Source organism: Macrosteles quadrilineatus, unplaced genomic scaffold (genome assembly GCF_028750875.1).
Source record: "Macrosteles quadrilineatus isolate MER2022 unplaced genomic scaffold, UCM_ALF_1.0 Scaffold_2__2_contigs__length_208266976, whole genome shotgun sequence".
NCBI lineage: Eukaryota > Metazoa > Arthropoda > Insecta > Hemiptera > Cicadellidae > Macrosteles > Macrosteles quadrilineatus.
In genome coordinates, this window is record NW_026542595.1 from 23,587,287 (window position 1) to 23,604,171 (window position 16,885).

The 16,885-nt window shown below is 34.4% G+C and overlaps 1 protein-coding gene across 1 annotated transcript; it reads right to left on the reverse strand.

The window, feature by feature from the left end:
- Positions 1–958: 958 nt before the first annotated feature.
- Positions 959–16,324, reverse strand: LOC128986669 (alpha-ketoglutarate-dependent 2,4-dichlorophenoxyacetate dioxygenase-like). Its single transcript, XM_054407151.1, has 5 exons — positions 15,784–16,324; positions 5,615–5,809; positions 5,101–5,342; positions 3,293–3,448; positions 959–1,242 (listed from the first exon to the last, which is right to left on the reverse strand). Exons 1-5 carry the CDS (start codon positions 15,893–15,895, stop codon positions 1,063–1,065), a joined length of 885 nt encoding a protein of 294 aa, XP_054263126.1. The 5' UTR covers positions 15,896–16,324; the 3' UTR covers positions 959–1,062.
- Positions 16,325–16,885: the final 561 nt, after the last annotated feature.

Here is a 16,885-nt window from a genome sequence, read left to right on the forward strand (position 1 = left end):
GACTGTTTCCTTGGTGTGCGCACTCCAATTTAAAACAATGCTGAACATTTTGGTCGGGCAACTGTAGCTAGACTCAAAGTCACCTGTGTGCGCCTGGCCTTAGTTCCATTATTAATTTTTGTAAACAGTTTCAGTATTAAATCACATTATTTTTCGCCTAACAGTGTGTTTCATTTGATGTGTATTTTAATTTCAAATAACTAGTAGTACGCTTATTCTGCGCCTAACGGGATGAGTGAATATGAGTGCAACAATGGAAGAGTCCACCCGAACTTACTTAACGGTCTCACTAGTGAACACAATGTTATTTGTATGGGCAAATCAACCAAATCTCAGTTAACAACAATCCTAAGTTCTCGTCCATTAATTAACCAAATTCATTGCTAATGTAGATGGTAGATTTCCAACAGTTATCGATAGTGGGTAAATCCATCATTCCTGTACAAAACGTCTTTTGTAATTTCATTTCGTAAAATTATACACAACAGTTTAACCGATTCCCTGGGGCTCTGACATTTAGAGTGAACTCATGAGAAGTTAGACTTGGTGTTGTTACTCAGGCGGTATTAGGGTTATATTAAATGGCATGAGCAACTCTTGTGACACTGTAATTGGCTTTAGTCAGGTTTAAGTGATACCAATCCAAGCATATACATAATGAGCTTTGACAAAACATGAAAAGTTTATCATGGGAAACGTTCATCAGCACACCATGGTCGAGGCTTAATTTATTATGATGAATGTACTTAGATTTTGTTGACTATGATAACTGCGACCAAAAATATCAAAGTTTTAAAAGACAAAAATTGTGAACCATAAGTTTATAAATTAGTAGTAAAATGTATCAAATTATTTTGATTACTATCAGATCCGCATGACTGATTAAATTGTTAAAGTTACTGAAATGAAAGTCAAAATTAAAGATAACTTAGATTGGAACAATAATATAGGCGAATAATAAGTGTTTAGAATCAATATTATTAACATTATATAAAAATATAAAGAATGTAACAACAAATTTGCTTATACTGTATGATAACAAGTTTGATCACTATTGGTGTCTCAACATTCCTCTACAGTGCTGGAGCTCTCAGGGTATTCCTTGGTTGGAGGGATGGGGTTGTGGACTGTGGTGCGATGTAGAACTCTCAGGCCAACCTTGCCTACAGGGTACTGGGTCTCTGGTGCAGCCTCGTGGGCCACAGCACAGTTGTCTGAGATGATCAAGTCTCCTTCTTGCCACTGTAATAGCATACAACACTGGCATTAACTCTAAGTAATTCATAATTTTGACAATTAATGTGTTAACATAATTGTAATTTAAGAGATTATTGTGCACATTTTCCATCACAACTTGTTAAAAACAAAGCCAACATCATGCTGGATAGGTTGTCTGCAAAAATCTGTTGAACCAATTAATCTCACAATAACCAAAATAAGCTTCAAACAACGAATTAACACAATTGTTTCAAAGTTACAAATTTAAGACCTCAGAGTGGCTTAGTTGTCCAAGAAGGATGTTTTGGTACCACATAGGTGTTTATTTATCTAAATGCAGTTGATTTACATTTTTATGGGTGCATTGGGTCCTGTAAATGAATTGTCTTTGTTTAAGCTACTACTACTCTTCAGAACTACAGTGGTTCTGGGTTTTGTTAGAACATAATTTAAATAGTTTCCCGTGCTCATCTCTGCTCAGGAAATTTAAGTCCACAACCCAGTAACACCTTGCCATTGCAAAACTGCATCAAATGTGTAAAAATAGCTTATAAAAACAATAGGCCTATATTTCTTCCTTTGAAAATTTTAATCTACAGCAAACCATCCTGCCAAGGATTACAGTACTCCATTAACTCAACAATTCTAGCCAAACTAGGGTTTGATTTGTTTAGTTTTCTTTAACAATTTTATAATTAATTTATTTTACTTTTAATTTTAATATCAGGAAATATATATATACTAGATGAAACCCGTCAAAATCGACGGTTAAGGGCCTCCTCGTTTATATGGTCGTGTGGCTTCATTGGCAACAAATAATGCAAATGAAATAGCAATGTGGCATTCCAAAGAGAAAAAAATATACTGTAAATTGGCTGTTACGTAATTATTGACGTTTACATGCATTGTTAATCAACGTATCTTATAAAGGATAATGTGATCTAGTGTAAAAGGAATATGACCTTTCTGTCATGACAGTAGCTGCTTAAATAGTATTTACTCTTACAGCCAAAATATAGTGTTACTTTCAATAATGTTACCAACCCAGTGGGCCACGGTCCGTAATATAGGCCACTGCAAATAATTTGTCAAGATCGGTACCATTTTAGGCAAGGTTTTTGTGTTTGGATGTTATTAGACACGATAAGAGCACACTGAACTTCTTCTGCAGATGAATAACTGTTGGAGAAATATAAGCCGATTCATAAATGTCACAATGCGAGTTTGAGCATTTTGTAACTATATGAGGAAGTTACATAGTATTTTTTAGCTGCTGCTCAGTGCACTTTAAGAATATATTTTTTGGAGATAAATTAAATTGTTTTTGTTGCTGAATAGCGCTAGTATGTGCACAACCCTTTTTCGTTAGCCTAATACCATTCAAAGGCTCTCTAAGAGTTCATGAAAATAACATTACAAATACTGCCTTTGGACAATTCAGTAACTCTCAATACATGTGTGTTGTTTAAAATACAATTTAAAAATTAACAGCTGTTTCATTAAAAAGTATTATCCACATTACCAAAATGTAAACAAATCTGTAGAGGTATTTAATGGCTTTTGGGGCAGAGCCCTAAGGGAATTTACTTTGTTTTTCTTTTGATAACTCATCTACAGACCAAGACCTTTCTTTGGACACCTCTACCAAGTTTATACGCCCAGTCGTTCTCTTAAATTAGTCGAGACAAAGTTTCCAATTAAATATTTAGGTTCCACCATATTAATCTTATGGGAGAAAACCCAACTTTGATGGAAGATCCAGCCCGAACTAATAAAGATTTCAAAAAAATAAAAACACTTTGCAAAACTACAGATCAGGGCCATTCTTTTGACACTTTAATCATCAAAATCGGTCCAAAAATGAGGGAGTTCTGTTTACAAAAATCGGCTTAGCGTATTATATATATAGGTTCACTGTTTTTTCAGCCATTTTAAGTTATTAAATGATTCAACTTATTCCATAGTATTCAGATACCAACAAATATTGGACGCTATTAGTTCATTTTAAAATTACATGTGGACCCTTATAAAATTAGAGTAGATAAAGGATATGTAATGTTTAAAATATAATTACCTCATGTCTGTATTGAATTTTTCCATCATCCTTCACAAATTCATGATGTATTTCATCCCTTATCCGGTGAAATTCTTCTGGTGTTGCAAATCTTTCTTTTGGCGTTCCATAGTCATAAATGAAGTCTTCCATCATCCCAAGGTGAAAACACATTACCTAATGAATGACAAAGGTAATAGCATTGACTCAATGACAAAGATATGAGTTAATTCAGAGATCAACAATTTAATTTATATCTGCACAAAAACCTAGCATCTTCGATGTTTTGGAAGAATATACAGTGAAAGATTAGCTGCTTTATTTTACTTTTTTTAACACATCGTAAACAAACAGTTTAGTGTAACTTTTTAGAGATTAAGCTAAATTTTCTATTAAAAAAAACAACAATGTAAATAATAATTATTTACACAACTAGTAAGCAAAAGTGGTATCTACTCTTTTAAACCTGAAATAAATGTTGACACACGAGACTTTTTAACTAGTTTAAAAAATACACTATGAACACCAATTGTATATTACATTGTGTATGCAAAAAATGTACAGTTTTAGGTTTGTGACATGACAACTAAAGCATTATTATGAGCTCAACAAACCTACATACAACAATGAGATTTTAGGATGTTTTGTGGATGAGCTACATTAGGGACTCCGCCGGCACCGTGTCACAAGTATAGTAGCAGTCTGGTTGATCAGTTTTAATTTTAAATGTTTGGTTTTGTGTGTTTTAAAGTACAATACTTCTGACCAACTCCATCATAAAGAATACATAACCCATATTGACATTCTGGCCTGATGATGTGCTCCATTCGCAGCACGAAACAGCTGAGCTGTAGTCTTTGTAAACTACCGGGTGTTTCGAAAATCAGTTGACCAAGTAAGTGTATTTGTTTAAAGCAAATAATAAATCATTTTTTTTAGTATTATAATTTTATTGAAACTACACTTAGGTGTATTTTACACTTACACTTAGGTTTTATTTACACTACACTTGGGTTGTAAACTTAAAAGAATTGTTCAAAATGCTTTCCACTAACTTCAATGCATTTTTCAAAGCGTTTATATACATTTGTACGTTGTAACAATCTTTTTGCATAAATTTTTATTGTTGTTTAAGGCTTCAAATTCCCTTGCAATGGCTGCTCTCAATTGCAGAACATAAAGCCCCGTTCGCCAAAAACATTATTTTTTATGACACTAGAAACTGAAATATCAAACTTAGAAGATCTCTTACGGATTTATTTTTTCGGGCTCTAAAAACACAGATAGAGCAATAGTTTCTACGTTAACTTCACTTGTAGTGGTTCTAGGCCTCCCACTCCTTGGTAAATCATGTACGCTTACAGTCTCCTCATATCATTTGTTAAATTTGTAAATGCCTTGCCTAAAAGGCGCTGGAGTTTGAGGAAATATTTCTACAAATAACTGAATAACTTCTTCACAATTTTTATTTGTTTTCCGCCAAATTTTTAAAAGGTATGTGCGCTCCTCGGTTGTTAGTTTGTGGTTTATGTTTACTGTCAACACTCAATTCAAATCTAAATCTAACCTCAAATATAAACAGAAAAATGTCAGCAATGACCTTAACAGCTGATTTTGTCATTGCTTAAAAACAGGTTGTGCAACATTAGTACGAAAGCATTGTTTTACATAAGTCAGTTTACCTCGGTAAACTAACTTATGAAACACACGGTATAAAGGATTGTTTGACAATAACCAGCTCATCTTTTAAATTTCTTGGTCAATTTAGACGATCCAGAGATTAGTATTGGTGTCATCATGAAATACAAATTTAAGGTAGAAAAACAAACCCTTTTCTTGGTCCTTGGATGTGTATAGATTAATGGATGGACGACTCCACCTCTTCGATCACTGGCCATGTAAATTCTGTCCCACTCCGCAAACTTCCAGGGAGGGAGGTTATCAATGATCTCAGTCATCGGAGCAAACACTGTAGGACCACTCTTGGGAACTTTGTCCATGAAGTAGAGGGAGTAGGCATACGGGGCTGGCTGGAATGTTCCATCTATATGCCAACCGGTTCGGCCAACTCCTGTTCCACAAAAATCACCTTAATTTATCCAAATACTGTAGTCTGAAGTTAAAAAAGTAAAGGTACAATTTTATGTTCACAATTGTTTTAAAGAACCTGTGTCCAAATAGTTTGTTTGAAGCATATTTTCCGTAAATAATTTTTTTACTAAAACAAACATTCTTCCACTAAATGAATTCAGGTTTGTTTGAAGCATATTTTTCGTAAATATTTTTTTTACTACAACAAAAATCCTTCCACTAAATGAATTCATGCTATGACACTGTACTAACCAGTACACCCTTCAGCTGGGTCGTTGGACACTCTAAACACTTCCGGATGAGGAGACCGTCGATGCTTGAAGAACGTACACTCCAGTTCACCAAACCACTTGCTGATCTCCACTTGCCGATGACCATAGATTTTACCTTGGTCTTTGAAAACAAGTAGTCTGTGTTCGGTGACATCTTTTTTTATTTGTTTTATAACTGAAAAATAGATCCATACTATTAATACTCACCACAGCAAACCTTCAGACTAAGCGAATTTCTGTTTTAAGCCTGGTTAATAAAATCTTTTTTTTTTAATTGTCAGATTGATTTTAGCGAATTTCCCATAAAGGGAATAAGCTATTACTGTAGGTCTTATGGTAAGACCTAGGCCCGGGACCGATTTACTTTTTCGTTTTGAAATTCCCAGAGGCCAAAAACACCATCCATTCTAATTCTAAATGATAACAAGGGTAATTTTTAAATCCCCTTGAAATTATTTTACCCCTAATCCCATGTTATTGCAAACCTTTGATAAGAAGTCAACCTTGATAACAAGTCTTATATTATGAGAGTCTTGTTATCGAGGTTCTACTGTATATATATGTGTCCGTTAGCACGATAACTCGAGCAAGAGTGATCCGAATTTGATGAAATTTGGTACAAACATGTAAACGGTTTATGCCAACGAGTTCGTGAACCAGCATGATCAGATAATGGGAACAGGGGTTTATGGAGGGTTTTATGGGGTAAAAATTGGGTTTTCCCATTTTTTACCATAAAAACACAAAATTTTACAATTTCCTTTCCTACCAAATTGTAGAGCTTAAAAAAGAAATAATTTTGTATATTGGAGCGTTGTTGTATGCCGAACGGTTACAGAAATAATAAAAAAAATGTAAATTTAAAATTTCCATGTTATTCTCCATAAGAATGGAGAATAAACAAACTGTTGTAGTTTGCTTGTTTAGGAATATATTTTAATCAATTTTTTTCCATTTTATTTATTTCATACTAAGCTATCAATATTTCAATGAAAAACACACCTCAATACATTCCCTGTAGCAGCAAACCTAAGTACTCATTAAAATTAATGTTATTTGAATACCTAGGAAATAAATCTGATAATTTTAAGGGAATATTTTAGTAGAAATCCAGCCAGGTAAATGGAAATTTGCTTAGTCTGCAGGTTTGCTGCGGAGGGGGTATTTATTTAAATGACATCAATTTAAGTGAGTATTCAGGTTTGCTTCTACAAGAAAGGTAATAAATAGAGTTTTTCATTGAAACATTAATAGTTTAGTAGTTTTAGCGAATTTCCCTATAGGGAAGTAGCTATTACCGTAGGTGGCACGGTAAGACCTAGACCCGGGACCGATTTACTTTTTCATTTTGATGTCCCCAGAGGCCAAAAACACCATTCGTTCAAATTTTTATATATGTATATATATATATATATATATAGACTTATATATATATATATATATATATATATATATATATATAGACTTATATATATATATATATATATATATATATACGTCCGTGAACGCGATAACTTGAGTAATTTTAGTCCGATTTTGATGAAATTTGGTTTAAAGGTGTAAAGCGGGATAAACTTGAATGAGTTCGCGAACCAGCACGATCGGACCATGGGAACGGGGCTTTACGGGGGGTTTTATGGGGTAAAAGTTGGTTTTTCTCACTTTTGACCCTCAAAACACAAAATTTCCCGAATTCTCTTTAGACCTTTTTAAAGAGCTTAAAAAAACAAATAATTTAGTATATAAAAGTATCTTTGTTCAATTATTAGCAACGGAGAAAATTTAAAAAATTGTAAATTTAAAATTCCCATGTTATTCTTATGGAGAATATTGTCAAATGTTGTAGTTTGCTTGTTTATGGATATATTTTGATCAAATTTGGCAAATTTATTTATTTTGTACTAAGCTATCAATATTTTACTCAAAAACACACTTTATTAGTTTCCTTGTAGTAGCAAACCTAGGTACTCGTTAAACCTAATGTTATTAAAATATATTTAACTGAAAATCAATTCAGACAAATGGAAATTCGCTTAGTCGGCAGGTTTGCTGCGGCGGGGGTATTTAAGCTAAGTTAGTTTTGTTTTAAGCTAGTTTTATTTGGTTCTGTAATTGAATTTGACAATTTCTCCTGTTCACCCAGCTTTGCCGGTTTAATTTTAAAATTTTATTTGAGAATAAATCATTGACTTGACTTATTGTTTTTGTTTATTAATAAAAAAGGTTGTAAATTGTTGTCAATTCAAAATTGTTTATTTAACAATTTGAATTACTTAGTATGATCATAGACAAAAATAGAATAATATATATACTGTCAAAGGAAGCTTCCGGCGCCCACCGCTAGGAGTGCCGTGTAGTTACGGCATACACCGCTGCAGGCAAGGAGTGCAGGAGCAGTATGCTACCAGCAGACGCTGCAGCGGTGTGCGCCGTAACTACACGACACTCCTAGCGGTGGGTGCCGGAACATATGCTAACCGCAGCACTGCTGCCGGTCTATATTCATTCTATTTGTCTATGGTATGATATAAACAATTTTACCAAATTTGATCAAAGTAGGAGTACATAGGTCTACCTAAACAGGAAATTGCAATAATTTATTTATTTTCCATAATAATGAAATGGGAATTTTATGCATAGTTTCTTGGAATTTCATTTGTAACTATTGGGCGTACAACAACGCTTCAACATACCGGTACTAAATTATACTAGGTGAACCCGTGCGAATTCGCACGAATAATAAGTTAGGATATTATAGCAACGTCGTAGAAGTTGCGGTGTTGTATCGACGTTGGTCTTGAGCTCGATCGTTGGCTATATGCATTCTAAGTTCTTTTTGCTGTTCAATAGGAGTATTTTGCAGGATGAGGCTAATCATGCTGAAAACTTGCGCGTATGGATTAATATCAACCAAATGTTGAGTCAAAATGTGCATGAGTTCAGTGTTGCAAGAGCCATTAGCTTTGTTTGGCATTCTTTCTTGAACAGCGGTTTCGACGTCGTATATATAAATTTGGGCATATGTTGGATGCTCCCCTTCTGACGGTTGAAATGTGCCAATTGGGTGATAAATTGTATCGTGCACCTTCTTATACGGAAATGCCTCAACTGTTATGTTCTTCAATTTTAGCTCGATTGCTGACCATTGCGAGCGCCAAGTTGTACGATCTAATGTTCTCTTTGTAGTTTCTGCTCAAATGATTTGTAGGCTCTGGATATAATAGATTTATCGGGATGGTGGTAGATTCACTTTTCATTTATGGCAGCAGGATGAAAATCCTTCGCCTCGTCCTATTTGTTCTTCTTTAAAATGTAGCGCACCTCATTTCTGACATTTAAATGCCATCTCGCCAAATGAATGCTGCTGAATTCTTGTACTGTATTTGTCAGTGTAATTTGTAAGTACACGTTGCCACTCACGGTTCCAGCTCCTCGTCTGGGCTCCTTACGTTTTGCATTGCTTGCCGTATGTTGACTCACCGTGTCCGACCGGCAATATTTCTTTGTCGTCGGGTCATTGGCATGTTTAAACGAAAATATTATGTAAAACTTTTCTCCCGTCATGTCCTATAGGTAACATTTCTTTGCCAGGTTTCTAATTATTTTTAAAAACATGCGCAAACTATTTACATTTCAAAACCAAACAAAACAGCTGGGATTTAATTTTTTTTAACTAATGTATTGACATCTGTTTCAGGATAATATAATAACATTCAAATCAATCCCTTATGGAAGGAACTTTGAGGGCAGCCCACACCCTTAAAAAGATATATTTCAAAAATCTAAAGCCAGTTTGCACATCTACACACCTAGACGAACATTTTGGTACATAATATGTGGGGTTAAATCTTAAAAAAAGCCTTATTGTTCACAAAGTTTCATGTTGTGTATTAAATATATAGATAGATGTATTTATAAACTCTAAAAAATAGTTTAGAAAGAATTTGAAAATTTTTATGTTTTGGGGGTGAAAAATTGTAGCCTATAGGCTATGTATATGAATTTGAATGGATGGTGTTTTTGGTCTCTGGGGACCTCAAAACAAAAGTCAATCGGTCCCGGATCCAGGTCTTTACCATGATACCAACGGTAATAGCTTATTCCCTATATGGGAAATTCGCTAAAATACAATGAGCAAAACATAAAAGATATGACAGTAGGCCTGCCTGTTCAAGCATGAACAACATGCAAAATTTTAACAAACTGTAAAACTCCTAATAAAATTAATAAATAATAATCACAGAACAGTATAAGCTATCACAGGTACAAAGGGGTTATTAAATTTAATAACATATTTTTGTTAGATAGCCTAATTAATTAAACATTGTTTATTTATTAATTAATTAATACACAATGAAAAAAATTGCCACTGAGTTCAGTAACAACCTCGCTTGGAATCTAACATTTGGAATTATGCCTGAAAGTTTATAATTTGTGTAAAGAAAAGACTACAAGTTTCATTATCTCATGAAATCAGTATGGTAATCTAGATCAAATTTAACAATGAATAAGGGTCCAAATTTGTTTGCACAATTAATTCTGAAAGGAGGTTATGAGTGATGAAGAAAGAACGTTCCTAAGATTTGAAAACCTAGCTTTTTGTTCAACAAGAAGTATGAATGCAAGTGTAAACTCTCATTTGCAAGTTACTTAAAAAATATATCGGTAGTTTATCCTAAAATAATAATTTTATATTAATATTGTTACCTATTGGGAGTTGTTTATCAACCAAATTCACACCTTTTACTTCACATCCTAATTTAATTGGTATAAGCTTGTAAAATGATTCTTTTGACATTTTTGTTATATTTCTTGATACTATAAATTATTACTAGATCATCAATCTCCTTATCAATCTCTTAGCCATAAATAATTTCAACTTGATAATTCTTGTCAGTATTTAGTAAGTAATCAACCCACACTTTGGAACTACAAACTTAGGCTGTAATCTTAGACCTACACTGTATGTGAGTTGTAGTGGATTTAATTTAATGCCATACCATTTGAGGCTTTTTACTAACCCCATTCATATTCTTTGACCTAGGGAGGAATAGGTTTTACTAACCCACAAGGAGAGTAAGAAAATGACTATCCTTTAGGATCTTCCTTAAGGACTTTGTGTCTGGCCGTGAGTTTTTAATATTAACAAATATACATAGTTTGGTACCGGTACTTATTCATTACCCAGACCTCGGCTTAAACAGTCTAAAATCACTTTTAAACTGTTCTAGGATATCAATACCGGTACTACAACTTTCTTAAATGACTTTTTTAACCCCGAGGCCTCTTTTAGCGAATTTCCCATATAGGGAATACCGTAGGTTTCATGGTGAGACCTAGACCCAGTACCAATTTACTTTTTTGTTTTAGGGTCCCAAGAGGCCAAACACACCCTCTGTTCAAATTCATATGTATAGGCTATATTTATAAAGTGTGTCCACTCATTAGTGTTAAATAAAATTATCCGTCAAACTTCATCATAATGGTGATTCAATGATGTCTACTTGAGGGTAATAACTAAATCAGTAAATGAATAAAAGATAAATTAAGATATTATGTAATAACGGTAGTTTTTAGGAAAAAACTTATGTTACTATGTGAGAATGACGTGTATTGTTAAAATAAATGTCATTTTTGAAATCCTCACAAAATTTACTATAAGAATAATTCATAAAAATTTAACAATGCATGAGATTCTACTTAAGTTTTATCGTAAAATTTAAAACTTTTAACGAAGATAAAAACTCAATAGATATTAAACACCTTATTTCTCTGTTGCGGATTTACGATGAAAGTGCCCAGTATTATCAAAAACTTACTCTTCAAATAAGCTTTAACACTTTTACAAAAACCCCAGTCTGACAGGCCCACGGGAATTTTCACAAACGCATGTTGGCAACACTGTTTACTTGGGGGATTCTATTCCCCCAATATCTTCCCCCCTTTTCCTCCCCTACCTGTTCATATATTGTTTATTCATTTTACGTGGGTGCCGTGACCTTGACTGTTCATAACATGCCCGTCTCAGAAGCCCAGCGTTAGTGTATTTTAAAGCAGGGTCTTGCAGGCCAAGGCCGGCCTCACACAGATGCAGCATTTCACCTGAAGCAAGTGTTGCGAGGCAAAATGTTTCGCTGGAGACGAGCACCCCATGTATTTCAATGCGAGGCCGCACACTTGAAACATTTGAGCAGTTGCTCGACGAATGGATCCGATGCAGCACGATGTTTGATGTTTAAAGGAGCAAAACGTTCTGCGCATCATGCGCCAAATCCATTTTAACCAGTAAAGCTTAGTGGCTCTCAAAATTCAATTGACCTTTTGTTGTTTAAAAATAACTCTTCTTTGAAAAATTAACTTAATTTTGAAGTGTCATTAAAACTTTAATTATAGTTTTAATTCCCATTGAATTCTTTAATTTTTCTTTCTACCATTTTGGTAGTCATACAGCCGATGCAAAGTAGTAAAATAGGTAGGGGATTAAGAAATAACCAAAGTTACTCATTTCATTATTTATAACCATCACGACGTTATCTAATAATAATTTCTAATTATATAACTTACGATATTTAAAACCCTTCCAATAATATAGTATAGCAATTATTCTACAATAATTGTAAAATTTCCCTGGACCTGATTTCATTTCTGAGAGGAAATCCTTAATGTTTACCACCAGATTGATTGGCTTTGTATCCACCTAATGTTTTCTTTCTTTTCTGTCCAGTATTTTGCAAAAACTTACATACAGCAATAGATACGTTGACATCCTAGTCACATATCATATGTTAAAACAATACTGTAGTAGAGGACCAATAAACATAATATTTATTATAATATTTTTTGTTTTTTTTGCTTGAAACCAAATGCTGAATCATGCGTGAACCTCCCTGGAGAAGCAAAGAAACAAAACGCTTCAAGCAAATCGTTTCTCAACATTTTGCTTCAGGTGAAATGCTGGATCAGTGTGTGCCCAGCCCAATGGTTTTGGTTTGTGTTTCTAAGGCTGGGCGCACACTAATCCAGCATTTTACCTGAAGCAAAATGTTGCACAACGATTTGCTTGAAGCGTTTTGTTTATTTGCTTTTCCAGTGTGCGGGAGGTTCAAGCATGATTCAAAATTTGGTTTTAAGCAAAATTAAGAAAAATAAATATTAGAATTATATATTATTTTTACTGGTATTATACTACAGTATTGTTTTAACATATGTGACAAGACTATTGCTGTATGTCAGTTTTTGCAAAATGCTGGACTAATAGAAAGACACCATTGGGTTCACCCAATCAATCTGTTGATAGACAGCTTTCCTCTCAGAAATTAAATCAGATCAAGGGAAATTTTACAATTATTGTCGAATAATTGCTATACTATTTTATAGGAAGGGTTTTAAATACCGTAAGAAATTATTATTAGATAGTGCCGTGATGGTTATTTAAATAATGATTAATGAAATGAGTAACCTTGGTAATTTATTTTATAACTTTTATTATTTTATTACTAAATTATATTTACTACTTTGCATGGGACTACCAAAATAGTAGCAAGAAAAATTAAACAACAATATTGTTCAATAGAAATTCAAAATATAATTGTTAAGTTTTAACGCAACTTCAAAATTCATTTTTCAAAGAAAAGTTATTTTTTTTAACAACAAAACGGACAATTGAATTTTGAGAGCTACTAAGCTTTCCTAGCTAAAAGGGAATTTGCGCATGCGCAGATCGTTTTGCTCCTCGAAACATCAAACATCGTGCTGTATGGGATCCATTCGTCGAGCAGCTGCTCAAATGTTTCAAGGCGTTGTGAGGCGCCTCGTATCGTCTGCTTGATTAGTGTGCGGCGTCCCATTGAAATACATGGGGAACTCGTACCCAGCGAAACATTTTGCCTCGCAACACTTGCTTCAGGTGAAATGCTTGATCTGTGTGCGTCCGGCCTAAGCGGGGTCCTTTATTTCAAATTGGGTCTCACAGACCGGGGGTTTCGGTTAGCTTCAGCCTGGGTAGGGTTTTGATACTAGTGTTGTTTTTTTTTTTTTTATGAAATTAACCTAATAAATTTTTATTTTTAATTTGTTTTCATTTTTATATTAACATTTTATATTTTTATTAATTTTTTTTTATTTTACAATTTACAATTTGGGTTTTTATTTTATTCTTAATTTTAATTTAAAGCCTTTTAATTGCCGTCACATTGCATAGTAAAATTCTTGAAAAAAAAGGTTAAAGAGATGTCTTGAGGTTTTTCAGCAGATTCTTTATCAAGCAGCATTCGAGGGGGGTTTGGTAAGTTAGGGAAGAAGGTAGGGCCTAGTTTGTCTTCTTAGACGTTAACTCCAGAAGACAGGAATGTTACTTTTCAGAGATGAGTCAATAGATTGAACGTATGCTGAGTAGGCCTATCATTTCCTCGTTAGTCTACTGCATTCCGCTTGAACAGCACAAAATTGATGATATAGACACGGTCATCATGATTCTGCTTGTAGCGCACTTATGTTTGCTTTTTTCTTGATCATCATAGATTTGATCTCAGGGGAGAACTAAACAGGAAATGATCATTTACCAATGTATTTAAATGGGCGTGCTCTCCTTATAGTATAAGTAAGTTGGAAACAAAATTAAGAGAAAGAGTCTTCACCAGGAGCAATATTATCCAAAACAGGGTAGGGCCTAGTTTAGGTGTAGAACCCATTCGAATACATGGGCGAGATCACATTTCTTTAAATTAGGAGCAAAGAAACTGTAGTATAGAAGAGTAGACCAGATCAAGGACACCTCGATCATTGTAGATATTGTTGTACTGCTTTAGATCGAGAAAATTCAAAATATCAAAAATACATTGGGCTGATGTGTTGAGGTGGCTAAAAGGATTGGACCAGTCTACGTTCGGCAAGTTGAAATCCCCAATACCGGATAACCAAAAACTAATTTGTGTCTTGTACTGTAACTGAGAATTCCTCCAGAATAGATGCAAATTCAATATACAATGTAAAGTTTTGATTAGGAGGCAGATAGACACCACCCAAGACAAATAAAGAGTTCTTGAGTTTCAAGGCCTCAAAGACACATTCACTGTTAAGAGAAGAAGGGAAGATATCCCATAGGCCTTAATCAAATTTGTTAAGGATTCCCCCACCACCACTGGTTTTCTGCTTCGATGCAATAGATCTATCATGTACCTGTATACCCTATACCGGTAATTGATGAAACCCAATTCAACGCTGCTTATATCTTCTGAAAGATAGGTTTCCACCAGTACAACAACATCATACACGGAATGTATAAGGGATTGATGCAGCGTTAAGGTCCAATTCCTATGTGGCGACTGATACGACTGTAGTCGCGCGGCTGCAGCCGCACGTTTAGAGCCGTACGGCTCGAGACGCTCGTCTTAATTCCTATGCCACGACTCCTGCGTCTAGTACAGTTGCACTCTTGACCGTCATGGAATAAGCACAATTGGTGTCGAATATATTACTCAGAGAAGTCGAGGAAATGTTAATGTGCATGGTAAAAAACAACGAATAACCTAATCTATTGTTCATGGTACGGTGAAAAGAGGGATTTCAGAGTATTCTCATTCAGAGACATCATCTTCAAGTATTGGGGGTGCTTGGGGTTGAAAACGGATGGGTGGTGACGAACCAGCGATCAACTCTGAATCATCCATGAAGGTACACACCTCAAACTCCGTGTGTATAAACTATAAATTCACTACGATAGGAATGAGTTGCATTTAGGAAGGTGTTCATTGAAGCAGTCAATTTTTTCAGCCGCGCGGCTCTAGCCTAGAGTCATAACAGTCGTAACAGTTATTGGACCTTTACAAAGTCTTGAACGCAAACCATTGATGTTCTGAAAAATACACTTAATTTGGACCATTGGAATTTAGGTGTAAGTTATTTTGGATATGACTTGGAAATAGAGGGTACTCTATAAATGTATCTTATAGTAAGGTGACACTCACCACCTATCTTCCTCACATCAAGTAGGCCTACATATATCTAAGTTTCTTAAGATGATTCCGCTCCCTAACTGTGCGATCCTTAGCATTGTGCTTGCACAAGAAAAGAAATGGACAGTACCCTTTAATCATGTTCATGTTACTATCGGTGCAATAGGCTACAATAATTATGATATTATGAACATACCTTCAGGACGATCCTCTGTTTTCAAGTCAACTCCTCCAACTTCACAACCTAGTTTTATGGGCTGCAATTTATAAAACTCAGTCATTTTTGTGAACGCAAGACCTCTAGGCATTCCTGAACATATAGTAAAAAAGGCAAGTTGTTCTTGAGGAAACTATTAACCAATCCAGTAAGAAAAAATGCTTGATAAGAGACCACGCCCCGACTACTGTAGGCTACCAGGCTAGAAATTGTAACTTTGCAAGGTCCTTCCAAACGTTTAAGAACATGTCTCTATGGATATGAAATAAATACCACATAAACTTAGCTAGGCCTAAACTTACAGGTTATTGAATTTCAAAACACTATAAGATTTTTAACAAGACATCTGAAACAAATAGTAACTTTCAACACCATTAGTAATGAAGTGTATAACCAAATTTTTAAGTTCAAAAGGCCTTTTAAAGCCTAATTGACCTTTTTAACATTTAAATTTGGTTACCGTACACATTTCATTATTATTTGCTAATATATCCAATATAATTACCAATAGTTAGGCCTAACCTTAAAAATAAAAACTACCGGTTTGACAGCAATTGTGAACGTACATAGTAGGTACTCTGTGTACAGTAAGTAAATAAATAGATTACCATCAGAAAATAAACACAGCACAAAGGTGTTGTTGTTATTAGGTTAGGCTAGGCTCTCAGCTAGGCTGCACAATTTGTTTTTCAGGATTAATTTTTCCAACAGTGTCATTTAGAGGCTTCTGATTGACTATAATGAAGGTTTAGTAAGTGAAAAATTATTTTTGTTCATAGAATAAAATTATAAATGCCTCAAATTCAATTTTATATTTTTTATTATGAAATTGAACCGTCATAACCTAACCAAACCAACCAAACGTGCTGACAATGAAAAAATCTAATGAAGGTTTATTAATCGAAAAAAAATAGTTCTGTTCTTAAAGCCTGGTTTACACGGGTAGAGTTGTGGGTAGTGTAGAGTTTATAGTAGAGCTACTTTCTTGTCCACGCTACCGATTTTAAGCAAGCAACTGTTCACACATAGAGTGTTGATGATAGTTTGTGAACTGTGTGTTCCTCCTCCATTCCCAAAATGA

Bases quoted from the DNA above. Each gene is read 5' to 3' on its own strand.
- LOC128986669 (XM_054407151.1), bottom strand. From the start codon at position 15,895: ATGCCTAGAGGTCTTGCGTTCACAAAAATGACTGAGTTTTATAAATTG. The intron at 3,449-5,100 runs GTTTGTTTTTCT...GTCATTCATTAG, and splicing joins ATCCAAGGACCAAGAAAAGG to GTAATGTGTTTTCACCTTGG. The intron at 1,243-3,292 runs GTAATTATATTT...ATGCTATTACAG, and splicing joins AAATTCAATACAGACATGAG to TGGCAAGAAGGAGACTTGAT.